Below are 17,001 nucleotides of genomic sequence, written 5' to 3'. Positions count from 1 at the left end.
TTGTAAAAAGAGAAAACATCATCTAGCAGGAGTAATGTATTGACTTGAACAGAAATCACTGAGCAAGCATAAATTAGTAGTGGGCAGTGTGTTATGGGGATTAGTGCTAATGCTTCAGATTCTACGATTTCTAAGTATGTTTCTGTATAGAAAACGTGGCTGCTAAATTTGTATGCCACTGTGACAAGCAGAAACACTTATTTCTTGAGTTCTGGTACACAGGAATTTGGAGCTGCAGGAGGCTACATAACGCCTTGAACTTGCTCCCTTATTCTCTAAAAATTGGCTAATTTACCTTACTTTTTTCTTAAACTCTTTAATGTCCAGAGGCGTGTTCAAGATTGTAACACTGAATATATTAATTGATTAAGCATCATCAGGAGCAAATATTTGCAACACTTTGAGTGAAGAAATTTATTTTCATCTGCATTCTAAATATCTCCAGATCTTAACATTCTCTGAAAGTTTCTGCTCATATTCATTCTTGGGTGTTAATTGCCAATTGTAGCTCATTTGTCCCGAGTCAGAACGCTATTGATTTTAGTGTCTATTCCAGAGACTTGAAGCAGATTTCAGTTCAGGCTGATGCTCTAATCTGGGGTAAGGTTTGGGGGGATGGTGCGTTGGATTGCTGGACTCCTAATAGTGGAGTCCAGTCTTCTGGTCAAACCTAGCATAGGATCAAGGATACTACTGATACCTTTACAGATTCTAGGTCTGTGCTGAGATGATTTAAAGGTACTTACTTTTACAATATGCAAATGTATATTTTTGAATTTAACTTTTCAAATGCTTTAAATATTTGTCATAATTTCTAATTTTGAATTAACTTTATTTTCAATTGTTTTTAATGTCTCTAAATGTCATTGACATTACGACTTCCAAAGCCCATGACAGACCACTGCTTTCTCTCAAACCCTATCAGGAACATTTTGCACAAGATTTCTGCATTCTGCAGGGTTTTTCCCAAGGTTGAAATGGCTAGCACGAGAGAGCATAGTCTTAAGGTGCTTGGAAGTAGGTATAGAGGAGATGTCAGGGGTAAGTTTTTTTACGCAGAGAGTGGTGTGCATGGAATGTGCACGGTGTATCGGAAGGATAGGAAGGTAGGCAGAGAGGAGAGGGGGAGGCGTGGCTTTATTGGTAAGAAATGATATTAAATCATTAGAAAGAGGTGATATAGGATCGGAAGGTGCAGAATCTTCATGGGTTGAGCTAAGGAATAGCAGGGGTAAAAGGACCCTGATGGCAGTTATTTATAGGCCTCCAAACAGCTGCAGGAATGTGGACTACAAATTACAACTGGAAATAGAAAAGGCTTGTCAGAAGGGCAGTGTTATGATAATTGTGGGGGATTTTAACATGCGAGTAGATTGGAAAAATCAGGTCGGCACTGGATCTCAAGAGAGAGAATTTGTAGAATGTCTGCGAGATGGCTTTTTAGAACAGCTTGTTGTTGAGCCCACTAGGGGATCGGCTGTACTGGATTGGGTATTGTGTAATGAACCGGAGGTGATTGGAGAGATTGAGGTGAAGGAACCCTTAGGAGGCAGTGATCATAACATGATTGAGTTCACTGTGAAATTAGAAAAAGAGAAGCCGAAATCTGATGTGTCAGTGTTTCAGTGGAGTAAAGGAGACTACAGTGGCATGAGAGAGGAACTGGCCAAAGTTGACTGGAAAGAGACACTGGCGGGAAAGACGGCAGAGCAGCAGTGGCTGGAGTTTATGCGAGAAATGAGGAATGTGCAAGACAGGTATATTCCAAAAAAGAAGAAATTTTCGAGTGGAAAAAGGATGCAACCGTGGTTGACAAGAGAAGTCAAAGCCAAAGTTAAAGCTAAGGAGAGGGCATACAAGGAAGCAAAAATTAGTGGGAAGACAGAGGATTGGGAAGTCTTTAAAACCTTACAAAAGGAAACCAAGAAAGTCATTAAGAGAGAAAAGATTAACTATGAAAGGAAACTAGCAAATAATATCAAAGAGGATACTAAAAGCTTTTTTAAGTATATAAAGAGTAAAAGACAGGTGAGAGTAGATATAGGACCGATAGAAAATGATACTGGAGAAATTGTAATGGGAGATGAGGAGACGGCAGAGGAACTGAACAAGTATTTTGCATCAGTCTTCACTGAGGAAGACAGCAGGATACCGGACACTCAAGGGTGGCAGGGAAGAGAAGTGTGCGCAGTCACAATTACGACAGAGAAAGTACTCAGGAAGCTGAATAGGCTAAAGCTCGATAAATCTCCTGGACCAGATGGAATGCACCCTCGTGTTCTGAAGGAAGTAGCTGTGGAGATTGCGGAGGCATTAGCGATGATCTTTCAAAAGTCGATAGATTCTGGCATGGTTCCGGAAGACTGGAAGATAGCAAATGTCATTCCGCTATTTAAGAAGGAGGCAAGGAAGCAAAAAGGAAATTATAGACCTGTTAGCTTGATGTCGGTGGTTGGGAAGTTGTTGGAGTCGATTGTCAAGGATGAGGTTACAGAGTACCTGGAGGCATATGACGATAGGCAGAACTCAGCATGGATTCCTTAAAGGAAAATCCTCCCTGACAAACCTATTACAATTTTTTGAGGAAATTACCAGTAGGCTAGACAAGGGAGATGCAGTGGATGTTGTATATTTGGATTTTCAGAAGGCCTTTGACAAGGTGCCACACATGAGGCTGCTTAACAAGATAAGAGCCCATGGAATTACAGGAAAGTTACATACGTGGATAGAGCGTTGGCTGATTGGCAGGAAACAAAGAGTGGGAATAAAGGGATCCTATTCTGGTTGGCTGCCAGTTACCAGTGATCTTCCACAGGGATCAGTGTTGGGGCCGCTTCTTTTTACATTGTACATCAACAATTTGGATTATGGAATAGATGGCTTTGTGGCTAAGTTTGCTGACGATACGAAGATAGGTGGAGGGGCCGGTAGTGCTGAGGAAACGGAGAGTCTGCAGAGAGACTTGGATAGATTGGAAGAATGGGCAGAGAAGTGGCAAATGAAGTACAATGTTGGAAAGTGTATGGTTATACACTTTGGCAGAAAAAATAAACGGGCAGACTATTATTTTAATGGGGAAAGAATTCAAAGTTCTGAGATGCAACGGAACTTGGGAGTCCTCGTACAGGATTCCCTTAAAGTTAACCTCCAGGTTGAGTCAGTAGTGAAGAAGGCGAATGCAATGTTGGCATTCATTTCTAGAGGAATAGAGTATAGGAGCAGGGATGTGATGTTGAGGCTCTATAAGGCGCTGGTGAGACCTCACTTGGAGTACTGTGGGCAGTTTTGGTCTCCTTATTTAAGAAAGGATGTGCTGACGTTGGAGAGGGTACAGAGAAGATTCACTAGAATGATTCCGGGAATGAGAGGGTTAACATTTGAGGAACGTTTGTCCGCTCTTGGACTGTATTCCTTGGAGTTTAGAAGAATGAGGGGAGACCTCATAGAAACATTTTGAATGTTAAAAGGCATGGACAGAGTGGATGTGGCAAAGTTGTTTCCCATGATGGGGGAGTCTAGTACGAGAGGGCATGACTTCAGGATTGAAGGGCGCCCTTTCAGAACAGAAATGCAAAAAAATTTTTTTAGCCAGAGGGTGGTAAATCTATGGAATTTGTTGCCACGGGCAGCAGTGGAGGCCAAGTCATTGGGTGTATTTAAGGCAGAGATTGATAGGTATCTGAGTAGCCAGGGCATCAAAGGTTATGGTGAGAATGCAGGGCAGTGGGACTAAATAGGATAAAATGGATCAGCTCATGATAAAATGGCGGAGCAGACTCGATGGGCCGAATGGCCTACTTCTGCTCCTTTGTCTTATGGTCTTATGGAATGGGCTGCCAGTGGCAGCGGTGGAGGCGGAAATGATAGGGTCTTTTAAGATGCTCCTGGATAGGTACATGGAGCTTAGAAAAATAGAGGGCTTTGGGTAAGCCTAGATAGTTCTGAGGTAAGAACATGTTCGGCACAGCTTTGTGGGCCGAAGGGCCTGTATTGTGCTGTAGGTTTTCTATGTTTCTATGCTGCTCAACATCTAATCACTTGACATTTGACTCATAGGTACTAGTGAGATTGGCTACTGAAACCATCTAAGTACAGGCTGAATGGACTCATGTGAGGCCTGTGGGTACTGCATCCTTAATTTGGCAAAAGCCAACTCTTTACTAAAGTAGGCTACCTCAGCATTGCTAGTAGATAGTCAAAATCTTTTTCCTGGTAGAGCTATCAAAAGCAGGGCTGGAAGGTGAGAGGTAGGAAATGTAATTTGCAGAGGAGGTGTGGAGTTAGTTACAATTATAAAGTTTACAAGGCATTTAGACAGACACTTAATAGGCAGGGTATAGAACAATGTGGCTAAATGGGATTAATACAGATGGGCAAAATGGTTGACAACGACATGTGGGCTGAAGAGCCCGCCTCTGTGCTGTACAACTTTGATTTTATTACTCCAGCTGAGGCTTAACCAGTGAAATGCAAAAGTTTAGTATGTATAAAGTTGTAGTTTTTAAAATGAGTACACTTTTTTAAGCAACCTATAATCTTGAGCACCTTTCCACAAATCAAAATAGTGAAAATCAAGTTGACTAAGAGCAGACCAGTTTGTGGGTAGCAGTTTCATATAAAACTGTCCTAAATTATGTCATTAGTAATGCAACATGCAAAACTTGACTGCGGTGAAATTCTCAACAGTACTCTTCTAAAAAAAGAGATTGTTTTCAACCAGCTCTTAATAGTTTCCCCTGAAACCATGATTTTTTTTTAAAGGGAAATACCCAAATTCTTAGTCCTCACCAATAACTTTGACATGCTATTATGTCAAATAGCTTGTACGTCTGGACTGCTTTGTACATTAAGGTCAAGGTCATTGTTAAACTTATTTTCCTAACTTTCATGTTTCTGTGTGCTGCCTCATTAGGGTTGTCACTCAAACAATTTCTTCAGCATGGATGGAAACATTGTATGTATGAGCAACACGCACAAAATGCTGGTGGAACGCAGCAGGCCAGGCAGCATCAATTGGAAGAGGTACGGTCGATGTTTTGGGCCGAGACCCTTCGTCAGGACTAACTGAAAGAAGAGATAGTAAGAGATTTGAGAGGGGGAGGGGGAGATCCAAAATGATAGGAGAAGACAGGAGGGGGAGGGATGAAGCTAAAAGCTGGAAAGTTGATTGGTAAAAGAGATACAAGGCTAGAGAAGGGAGAGGATCATGGGCCGGGAGGCCTGGGGAGAAAGAAAGGGGGAGGGGAGCACCAGAGGAAGATGGAGAGCAGGCAAGGAGTTATTGTGAGAGGGACAGAGGGAGAGAAAAGGGGGGGGGGGGGGATAAATAAATAAATAAATAAGGGATGAGGTAAGAAGGGGAGGAGGGGCATTAACGGAAGTTAGAGAAATCAATGTTTATGCCATCAGGTTGGAGGCTACCCAGACGGAATATAAGACGTTGTTCCTCCGACCTGAGTGTGGCTTCATCTTCACAGTAGAGGAGGCCATGGGTAGACGTATCAGAATGGGAATGGAACGTGGAATTAAAATGTGTGGCCACTGGGAGATCCTGCTATCCATGGTTCTCTTAGCATTTCAGATCTCCCCCTCCCCCTCCCACTTTCAGATCTCTTACTATCTCTTCTTTCAGTTAGTCCTGATGAAGGGTCTCGGCCCGAAAAGTCGACTGTACTTCTTCCTATAGATTAGGGGTCACCAACCCGTCAATCACGATCGACTGGTCGATCTTTGAGACTTTCCCAGTAGATCCCGAAAAAAATCAAAAATAAATACACAAATACTGTTGTAATGTGAGCATTATAAAAATAAGTAATACTAATTAGGATAATGGTAATGTAGCAATACTTTTGCTACAAAGCTGTTCGTAAAGAGAAAACAACAGGAATTCTGCAGATGCTGGAAACTCAAGCAACACACATCAAAGTTGCTGGTGAACGCAGCAGGCCAGGCAGCATCTGTAGGAAGAGGTGCAGTCGACGTTTCAGGCCGAGACCCTTCGTCCTGAAACATCGACTGCACCTCTTCCTACAGATGCTGCCGATCCTGCTGCGTTCACCAGCAACTTTGACGTGTGTTGTTCGTAAAGAGAGATTGTTTCTGGGTTGCGGAGTTTTAGTTCCGTTCTTTCTGCCCAGTGCGCATGTGTGTAGCACCCCCGCCATGTACTGCGTTTTCAGCATAGCTTGTGCTGCATCAAAGTGACAAATTAAATTAGATACGCAGTGATCCCTAACCACCGGGCTGCGAAGAATGCGGCGGTACAGCGGTAGTCGGAATGCACCCAGCACATCTTTAAGAAAAAAGTTGAAATAAACAAGCTAATTAATTAGGTGCCGCCCAGCACGTAAATGTCGGGCGTGTGGTAAACCATACTTATATGTTGTAACTGGGTTACCTGTCTGGATACGCCCCTCTGCTGACTGCTCCTGTGGCTCTTCCCACAGACCCCTGAATAAAGGCGATTGTGTCATTGCTCCTCCTCCTCAGTCCAGGGGCAGATACTCAGCATGATGGAGGTCAAATTTTACTGCTAATAAAAGCCTTTCAGTATTTACTCTACTTCCAGTCTTTTGGAGTTATTGATGGTGCATCAATTTTATTAGCAGTAATTTTAAAGCATGGAACACGTTCTGAGACCCGACAAGTTAGAACTCGACCCGCAAACACCTGAAGCTGGAAAGGCTTTTGAACTCTGGCTGGCCTCCTCATACCTAGAGGAGATTGAAGTGATCGAGTCCACAGCGAAGCGCAGAGTTCTCCTCTCCAGGGTCAGTCCACGGGTCTACTTGATGATCAGAGATCAGCCGAGCTACGACAGCGCGATGAGCGCCCTCAAAAGACAATACCTGCGGACGGTAAACACCGTCTACACGCAGCATCGGTTAGCGACACGGCACCAGCGGCCCGGGGAGTCGAGTGCTGAGTTTGTCGGGGCACTACAGACACTCGTGCGGACCTGCGGCTGCCAAGAACTGACGGCAGAACAGCATGCGGACGTCCTAGTGAGAGACACCCTCGTCACGGGGACCAGGTCAACGTATGTGCGCCAGTGGCTGCTGGAACAAGCTGATCTTACCTTACGTTCGGCGATTGAGCTGGCCAACATGCTGGAGGCCGCTCTGCAGAACTCTGAGGCTCTCCAGGCATGCGATCCCCCGATGGCCTTGTGGGCACCGCAGACCCCGCAACCTGCCAGTGAATCGACCTCGGCTGCTGCCAGTCGCGAGTCCGCAAAGTGCTACTTCTGCGGACTCGAGAAGCACCCCTGGAAACGCTGCCCGGCCTGAGAAGCTACCTGCTCCAGTTGCGGAAAGAAGAGCCACTTTGACAAGGTCTGTAAGTCCAAACCACGAACGGGATCGAGCAGCGCTGCATGCGAGACAAAGGGTCGCCATCTTCCCTGCATGCCACCACCACGTGTGAGACATGGGGGTTGCCATCTTGCCTGCCACCATCTTCCCTGCACGCCACCACCACGTGCGAGACGTGGGGGTGGCCATCTTGGTCAGTGCCACCTCCCACCGCCTACAACCAACGGGTGCTCACGGGGCACCCCACCGCGCCGGACCAAGACAGCGACTCAACCCTGGCCTCTGTGACCCTCGATCAAAGCGCTCCTCACCTGCTCACAAGGTCAATAATGGACATCCTGGTGGAGGAGCACAGAACAAGCTGCCTGTTTGACACGGGCAGCACAGAGAGTTTTATCCATCCGGACACGGTGCAGCATTGCGGACTCGCGATATGGCTGGTAAGTCAGACGGTCGCCATGGCTTCCGGGTCGCATACAACAGACATCCGTGGGGGTTGTGTAGCGACGCTAGTGGTGCAGGGCACAGAATATCAAGACTTTACATTACTGGTCATGCCTCAACTGTGTGCCCCTGTGCTGTTGGGGTTGGACTTCCAGAGCCACCTGAAAAGCGTGACAATGGAGTATGATAGGCTCCTCCCACCAATCACTGTCGTAAATCCTCAGTTTTGTAGGGATACATCACATACCCCGCTACTGACCACACACATACACCGACCCGCACATCCCACCCAACACCATGCCAACTGCCACACTACCGACGCCACTTGCGGCCTCTCCACCCTCAAGATCCCTCCCCCACCGCTGTTTGCCAACCTGACCCCTGACTGTAAACCTGTGGCAACTAAAAGCAGGAGGTACAGCCCGGGGGACAGAGCCTTCATTAAGTCAGAGGTGCAGCGGCTGTTTAGGGAGGGGGTCATTGAGGCAAGCACAAGTCCTTGGAGGGCGCAAGTGGTCGTTGTTCAGAAAGGGGAGAAAAATAGGATGGCTGTGGACTATAGCCAGACCATCAATAGGTTCACGCAGCTCAGCACGTACCCTCTACCCCGCATCGCGGATAGGGTCAATCAAATAGCACAGTACAAGGTGGACTCGACCATAGACCTAAAATCCGCTTACCATCAGCTCCCCATCCGCCAGGAGGACTGCCCTTACACCGCCTTCGAGGTGGATGGCAGGTTTTATCATTTCCTGCACGTCCCCTTCGGTGTCACGAATGGTGTATCTGTCTTCCAGAGGGAAATAGACCGGATGGTGGACCAGTGCCAACTGAAGGCCACATATCTGGATAACATCACCATCTGCGGTCACGACCGGCAGGATCACAACAACAACCTCCAAAAATTTCTCCAAGTGGCCAAAGCTTTCAATCTCACCTATAACAAGAACAAGTGTGTGTTGGGAACCACCCGACTTGCTATCCTTGGGTGTGTTGTGGAGAATGGAGTCATTGGCCCTGACCCTGACCATATGCGCCCCCTGTTGGAACTCCCCCTTCCCAACACCCTCAGAGCACTCAAAAGGTGGCTGGGCTTCTTTTCATATTACGCCCAATGGGTGTCTAACTATGCACACAAGGCCCGCCCCCTGGTCAAGTCCACCACGTTCCCCCTCTCAGCTGAGGCCCGGCCGGCTTTCAGCCACGTTAAAGAGGACATTGCCAAAGCAACAATGCATGCGGTGGATGAGGCAATTCCCTTCCAAGTAGAGAGTGACACCTCCGGCTTCGCACTGGCCACTACCCTCAACCAGGCGGGAAGACTGGTGGCGTTCTTCTCCCGTACCCTTCAAGGACCTGAAATTCGGCACTCCGCAGTGGAGAAAGAGGCCCAGGCCATAGTGGAATCTATTAGGCACTGGAGGCACTATCTCGCCGGCAAAAGGTTAACCCTGCTAACTGACCAGCGCTCAGTCGCATTCATGTTTAATAACCAACAGCAGGGCAAAATCAAAAATGATAAAATTCTGAGGTGGAGAATCGAACTCTCCATCTTCAACTATGACATCATGTACAGGCCTGGAAAGCTCAACGAGCCCTCCGATGCCCTATCCCGGGGAATGTGCGCCAGCGTGCAGATTGACCGGCTATACGTCCTACATGTAGATCTTTGCCACCCGGGGATCACCCAGCTTTTCCACTTCGTGAAAGCCCGGAACCTGCCTTACTCCCTTTAGATCAGGATGATGACCAGGGACTGCCAAGTCTGCGCAGAGTGCAAACCGCACTTCTACCGACCCAAAAAGGCCCAACTCATCAAAGCCACCCGCCCCTTTGAGCAACTGAGTGTTGACCCTAAGGGCCCCCTTCCCTCCACCAACCGCAATGTGTACTTAACATTATCGATGAGTACTCGCGGTTCCCCCTCGCCATCCCCTGCCCCGATACCACTACCACGTCCGTTATAAAAGCACTGTGCCAGCTCTTCACTCTGTTTGGATACCCATACTGTATCCACAGTGACAGAGGGTCCTCGATTATGAGTGACGAGCTGCACCAATACCTGTTGGCTAGGGGTATTGCAACTAGTAGGACCACGAGCTATAATCCCCGGAGGAATGGACGGGTGGAGAAGGAGAATGCCACGGTGTGGAAGGCCAAGCTCTTAGCCCTCAGGTCAAAGGGACTGCTTGTCTCCCGCTGGCAGGAGGTCCTTCCCGAGGCACTCCACTCCATCCAATCCCTGTTATGCACGTCCACCAATGCCACCCCTCATAAGTGACTCTTTTCCCAGAAAGTCGACCACTGGGACCACCCTACCAACTTGGCTGATGTCCCCGGGGCCAGTGCTGCTCTGGAAACATGTGAGGAGTAATAAATACTCCCCGACGGTCGAGGAGGTTCACTTACTTCATGCGAACCGCCAGTGTGCCTATGTGGTTTTACCTGATGGGCGGGAGGACAAGGTCTCTATCTGCGACCTGGCGCCTGCAGGAGCACCGGGCCCCTACCCTGAACACTCCATGGTGACTATTGACCCCGTACCCACTGATATATATACCCACGAGACACCGCACACTCCAAGCCCTACACAGACACCAGACAACACTCCCATACCGGGCGCGATGCATACGCATGAGGGATTACCAATGCCTAACGTTCTGACACCTCAAGTCAGGCCGGAGCCAGCACAACTACCGTCGCTGGTGCAATGACCACTGGTGCTACGTAGATCACAGCGACGGACTCAACCGCTTGATAGATTTGACCTGTACATATACTTGTTTTAAATATTGTCAGTCACTTCACCCGCGGGACTCTTTTTTTAAAACAAAATGGAGGGGTGAATGTGGTAAACCATATTTATATGTTGTAACTGGGTTACCTGTCTGGACACGCCCCTCTGCTGACTGCTGTTGTGGCTCCTCCCACAGAACCCTGAATAAAGGCGATTGCGCCATTGCTCCTCCTCCTCATTCCAGGGGCAGATACTCACCATGATGGAGGTCACATTTTACTGCTAATAAAAGCCTTTCAGTAATTACTCTACTTCCAATCTTTTGGAGTTATTGATGGTGCATCAGGGCGGCACCTAATTAATTAGCTTGTTTATTTCAGCTTTTTTTCTTAAAGATGTGCTGGGTGCATTCCGGCCACCGCTGTACCGCTGCATTCTTTGTGGCCCGGAGGTTGGGGACCACTGGATAAGAATACATACTGTCGCAAACATCAATATACAGCACTTGGTCGTGATATCCTGATAGCATGGCGGAGGCTCCACGAAAGAAGGCAAAAACATACAAATTCCATCCAGAATGGGAAGAGGTATTTCTGTTTACCTTGGTGAAAGACGAGTGTGTATGTATGTTGTGCCACCAAACACAAGCACTGACTAAAAGAAGGAATCTGTAGCGACACCACACCAACCACCAGTTTAAAGACACCTACCCCCCAAAGAGCGCAATTCGTGCCAGGAAAGTTGAGAAGCTGAAATCAGCATTGAAGGCCCAGCAATCGTTTTTCACAAAACATGCTGCTCAAAATAAAGCTGCTGTTGAAGCATCATTTCATGTAAGTCACCTTTTGGCTAAACACAAGAAGCCTTTTACAGATGGCGATTTATTCAAGGAAGCAATGGCCATTACCACAGAGACTGTTTTTAATGACTTTAAAAACAAAGACGACATCACAACCGCAATACATAGTATACCGCTTGGCCCTGCAACAGTGGTAAGGAGAGTAGAGTCCCTGTCAGAGGACGTGGGTATTTTTCACTACAATTCGATGAATCCCTGGATGTAATGCAAACAGCTCAGCTTGTTGTATTTGTCAGAATGGCTTTCCAGGATTTTACAACAAAGGAGAACTTGCTCACTCTTTTGCAATTAAAGGAGAGAACGGGAGGTTAGGATATCTACAATGAGTTTAAAAAATATGTCTGTGAAAATGACAATCCCATTCATAAACTGGTGGCAATTACTCCTGATGGGGCCCCAGCAATGTGCATTGTGTGCGTTGGTTTTATAGCACTAAAAGTCAGTGCCTACTTCGGGTCAACTTATCTATGTGAAATTGCATTTTCACAGGTGAAAAATTATTAAATCTAAGTACAGGAGCTGTCTTACTGACAGACACCTCACAGACTGTCTCAAACTGGCTGTCTGTAGTTATGAGCCAAATTTCAGGGAACTAGCAATAAGTATTCAGCCCCAGTCATCACACTGAATGCAACAGTCAATTTTTATTCATTTATTTTTCGTGTTGAAATAAAATTAAATAATGAAACTTAGAATTAAAGGTGTGAAGTATTGTAATATTCTTAAAGATATGCTAGTTACAGTGTTTTCTTGTTTGAATTAATTTGAAAGTTTGACAAAAGTATTCTGTGTAATTCAAATACAATTAGCCCAAATAAAAAGCCTCAAATTGGCAGTACTATCTGAGCTGTTTTTTCTCTAAACGATCCAGTAGGTAGAACTTGCCTTTCACTGAGGTCGAGGGAGGGGATCTTGGGCTTAAAAAGGTTGGTGACCACTACTATAGATGCTGCCTGGCCTGCTGCGTTCCACCAGCATTTTGTGTGTGTTGCTTGAATTTCCAGCATCTGCAGATTTCCTCATGTTTGTGTATCTATGAGCATTTGCTTTTGTCGCAGGCTTTCCTAAAGTGTGGGCATTCAGACACTGCATTATTGTTCTTAGAGGGGTCACACTGGCAACTTGCTGCCCTGGAGGTCCTTCACAGCCACCACGCACAAAGAAATTATTTATGTGCTCTTCACTAGCCTGTCCAGGTACTTCTTAGTGCCTTGGAATACCCTCCCATCATCGCAGCATCGGTTAATGAAAAGCAACATTCCCCAAATGGAAGAATTTTGTTTGTATGGTGATGTATTCCGTTTAGAGCTGTTGGCAAAGGTCAGAGCTATTGCCATGCTGAACATAGTGTAACTCGTCACTCATCAATGGGGAATGCTGTGTAGAAACTGGCAATTTAATTTCAACTTTGTGGCTTATTGGCTTTGGGGTAATGCAGAGAGTAGTAGTAGTAGACGGTTGCCTGTACTAGTGGTGTGCCGCAGGGATTGGTGCTGGGTCCTTTGTTGTTAGTCAATTACTGTACATCAGCAACTTGGATGATAATGTGGTTAACTGGATCAGCAGATTTGCGGTTGACACCAAGATTGGGGGTGTAGTGGCTATCATGGCTTGAAGAGGGATCTGGATCAGCTGGAAAAATGAGCTGAAAATGGCATGTGGAATTTAATGCAGACAGCTGCAAGATGTTGCATTTTTGTAGGACCAACCAGGGTAGGTCTTACACAGTGAACGGTAAGGCGCTGAGGAGTGTGGTAGAACAAAGTGATCTGGGAATATAGGTCCATAATTAATTCAAAGTAGCATCACAGGCAGAGGTCAGAAGAAAGCTAGGCACATCGGCTTTCATAGATCAAAGTACTGAGTATAAGGAGATGGGATGTAATGTAATGTTGAAGTTGTACAAGACATTCAGGAAAACAGATTATTATCTGAATGGTGGCCGATTAGGAAAAGGGGAGGTGCAACGTGACCTGGGTGTCATTATACACCAGTCATTGAAAGTGGGCATGCAGGTACAGCAGGCGGTGAAAAAGGCGAATGGTATGCTGGCATTTATAGCGAAAGGATTTGAGTACAGGAGCAGGGAGGTACTACTGCAGTTGTACAAGGCCTTGGTGAGACCGCACCTGGAGTATTGTGTGCAGTTTTGATCCCCTAATCTGAGGAAAGACATCCTTGCCATAGAGGGAGTACAGAGAAGGTTCACCAGATTGATTCCTGGGATGGCAGGACTTTCATATGAAGAAAGAATGGATGAACTGGGCTTGTACTCGTTGGAATTTAGAAGATTGAGGGGGGATCTGATTGAAATGTATAAGATCCTAAAGGGATTGGACAGGCTAGATGCAGGAAGATTGTTCCCGATGTTGGGGAAGTCCAGAATGAGGGGTCACAGTTTGAGGATAGAGGGGAAGCCTTTTAGGACCGAGATTAGGAAAAACTTCTTCACACAGAGAGTGGTGAATCTGTGGAATTCTCTGCCACAGGAAACAGTTGAGGCCAGTTCATTGGCTATATTTAAGAGGGAGTTAGATATGGCCCTTGTGGCTACGGGGGTCAGGGGGTATGGAGGGAAGGCTGGGGCGGTGTTCTGAGTTGGATGATCAGCCATGATCATAATAAATGGCGGTGCAGGCTCGAAGGGCCGAATGGCCTACTCCTGCACCTATTTTCTATGTTTCTATGTTTCTATTGGTGAGGCCTAATTTGGAGTATTGTGTGCAGTTTTAGTCACCTACCTACAGGAAAGCAGTGGATCAAAATGTAAATAAGGTTGAAAGAGTACAGAGAAAATTTAAAAGAATGTTGCCAGGTCTGGAGGACCTTAGTTATAAGGAAATATTGAACAGGTTAGGACTTTATTCCTCAGAACATGGAAGATTGAGAGGAGATTTGATCAAGGAATACAAAATTATTGGAGGTATAGATAGGGTAAGTGCAAGCAGGTTTTTTCCACTGAGGTTGGGTGGAAGTACAACTAGAGATCATGGGTTAAGGGTGAAAAATGAAAAGTTTAAGGGGCACATGAGGAGAAACTTCTTCATTCAGAGGGTCATGAGAGTGGAATGAACTGTCAGCACAAATGGTTCATGTGGGCTCCATATCAACGTTGGGTAAGCGAAGTTTGAATATGGATAGTAGAGGTATGGAGGGCTATGGTTCAGGTGCAAGATGATGGAAATAGACAGTTTAAATAGTTTTGGCATGGACTAGATGGACCAAGGAGCCTGTTTCTGTGCTGTACTTTTCTCTGACTCTGTGTCAAAATTATAGATGCAAATCTGGTTCTGAAGTCCCAACTCTTTCATAAACAACATTAGGATTACCCTCAAAATTCCAGTAAAACAGTTTCTAGGCCTTTGATCTACCCACTTTCATCCTTAAAATATAACATTTACGTTATGCTACCTCTCTGAGGAAACCTTCTGCCAATTAGCACTTACATCCATGTAGAATACCTTTTAGTGCAGAGGTTCTCAACATTTTTTATGCCATGGACAACACCATTAAGCAAGGGATGCATGGGCCCCAGATTGCGAACTCCTGACTTAGAGAGTGGCAAGGGGAGGCTTCAATGTTTATCACCAAGAACAACTACTGACCGAGTGGTAAAAGACCTTACTGCTAAATCAGTTCTCGATAAGTGATGAGGGGAAAATCTAATTGGTATACATGACAGCATTGGCAAGAATGGCTGCCATACTGTCTTTGTCAAGACAAAATCCTTCGTTTACAGCAAAAATACACTTCATTTTGCCACTACCACTATGCTAAATGGAGCCAATTGCAAACAAATAGCCACTTGAGACTAGGCCTTGATGAGCTCATATGGGCCATTGGTAGCAACAGCAGAATTGTACTCATTCCCCTGCTCCACCATCTCCATCAACCAAGTGACTGGCTCTGGTTCAATGAACAGTGCAGGAGGGCATGCCAGGAGCAGTAGCAGGCATGCCTCAGAATGAGAGATCAATCAATGAAGTTACAAGACGGGGCTACTGAAAGCAGACAACAGAAACAGACAAAGCTCAGTAATCCCACAACCTTAAGGTCTGATCTAAATTCTGCAGTCCTACCATATTCAGTCATGAATTGTGGGGGACAATTAAACAACTCACTGGAGGAGGAGTACCACTGTTGTTGGTAGAATCCATGACAACATGGAGATCTACAACAACACATACTAAATGTCAGCAAGACCAAGGAGTTGATTGTGGACTTCAAGAGGGGGAGTTGGGAGCACACTCCAGTTCTCATTGAGGGATCAGCAGCGGATAGGGTGAGCAGCTTCAAGTTCCTAAGTGTTGATATTTCAGAGGATTTACAGTGCCTATAAAAAGTATTCACCACTTCCCCCCTGGAAGTTTTCACGTTTTATTGTTTTATAACATTGAATCACAGTGGATTTTAATTTGGCTTTTTTGACACTGATCAACAGAAAAAAGACTCTATTGTGTCAAATTGAAAACCGTTCTCTGCAAAGTAAATTAATTACAAATGTGAAACAGAAAATAATCAATTTCATAAGTGTTCAACCCCCCCCCCCACCTTCATATCAGTTTTTATTAGATGCACCTTTGGCAGCAATTAGAGCCAATCTGTGTGGATAGGTCTCTATTAGGTTTGCACGTCTGGACACTGCAACTTTTCCCCATTCTTTCCAAAAGTGCTCAAACTCTGTCAGATTGTATGTGGATAGTGAATGAACAGCCCTTTTCAAGTCCAGCCACAAATTCTCAATTGGATTGAGGTCTGGATTCTGACTTGACCACTCCAGGACATTAGCCTTGTTGTTTTTAAGCCATCCCTGTTTAGCTTTGGCTTTATGCTTGGGGTCATTTTCTTGCTGGAAAACAAATATCCCAAGTCGCAGTTCTCTTGCAGACTGCATCAGGTTTTCCTCCAGGATTTCCCTATATTTTGCTGCATTCCTTTTGCCTCTACCTTCATAAGCCTTCCAGAGTCTGCTGCAGTGAAGCATCTCCACAGCATGATGCAGCCAACACCATGTTTCCCGGTAGGGATTGTGTCTTTTTGATTATGTGCAGTGTTTGGCTAATGACAAAAAACATAGCATTTAGTCTGATGGCCAAAAAGCTCAATTTTGGTTTCATCAGACCATAGAACCTTCTTCCAGCTGACTTCAGAGTCTCTCACATGCCTTTTGGCAAACTCTAGCTGATGTTTCATGTGAGTTTTTTTTCAACAGTTTTTTTCAGCCACTCTCCCATGAAGCTGCAACTGGTGAGCCACCCAGGCAAAAGTTGTTGTATGTGCAGTCACCTCAACCACTGAAGCTTGTAACTCCTCCATAGTTGTCATAGAACTCTTGGCGGCCTCCTTCACTAGTCCCCTTCCTGCATGGTCACTCAGGTTTTGAGGACGACCTGCTGTAGGCAGATTTACAGCAGTGCCATATTCTTTCTATTTCTTGATGATTGACAACTGTACTCCAAGGGATATTCTGTGACTTGGAAATTTTCTTGTACCCATCTCCTGACTTGTACTTTTCAATAACCTTTTCATGGAGTTGCTTGGAGTGTTCTTTTGTCTTCATAGTGTAGATTTTGGCAAGATACAGTACTGACTCACCAGCAATTGGACCTTCCAGATACAGGTGTATTTTTACTACAATCAATTGAAAC

The 17,001-nt window shown here is 45.6% G+C and overlaps 1 protein-coding gene across 1 annotated transcript in view; it reads left to right on the top strand.

The window, feature by feature from the left end:
• The window catches only part of terb1 (telomere repeat binding bouquet formation protein 1), a 279,465-nt gene that overhangs the window by 145,615 nt on the left and 116,849 nt on the right, over positions 1–17,001 (top strand). Inside the window, exon 6 of the mRNA XM_072279076.1 lies at positions 6,770–7,039. Within this exon, the coding sequence (XP_072135177.1) occupies positions 6,770–7,039 (270 nt within the window). The remainder of the gene's footprint in view (positions 1–6,769; positions 7,040–17,001) is intronic.

Source organism: Mobula birostris, chromosome 15 (assembly GCF_030028105.1).
Source record: "Mobula birostris isolate sMobBir1 chromosome 15, sMobBir1.hap1, whole genome shotgun sequence".
Classification (NCBI taxonomy): Eukaryota; Metazoa; Chordata; class Chondrichthyes; order Myliobatiformes; family Myliobatidae; genus Mobula; species Mobula birostris.
The sequence above is the reverse complement of the archived record's forward strand: the minus strand, read 5'-3'. Positions and strand labels throughout refer to the sequence as shown.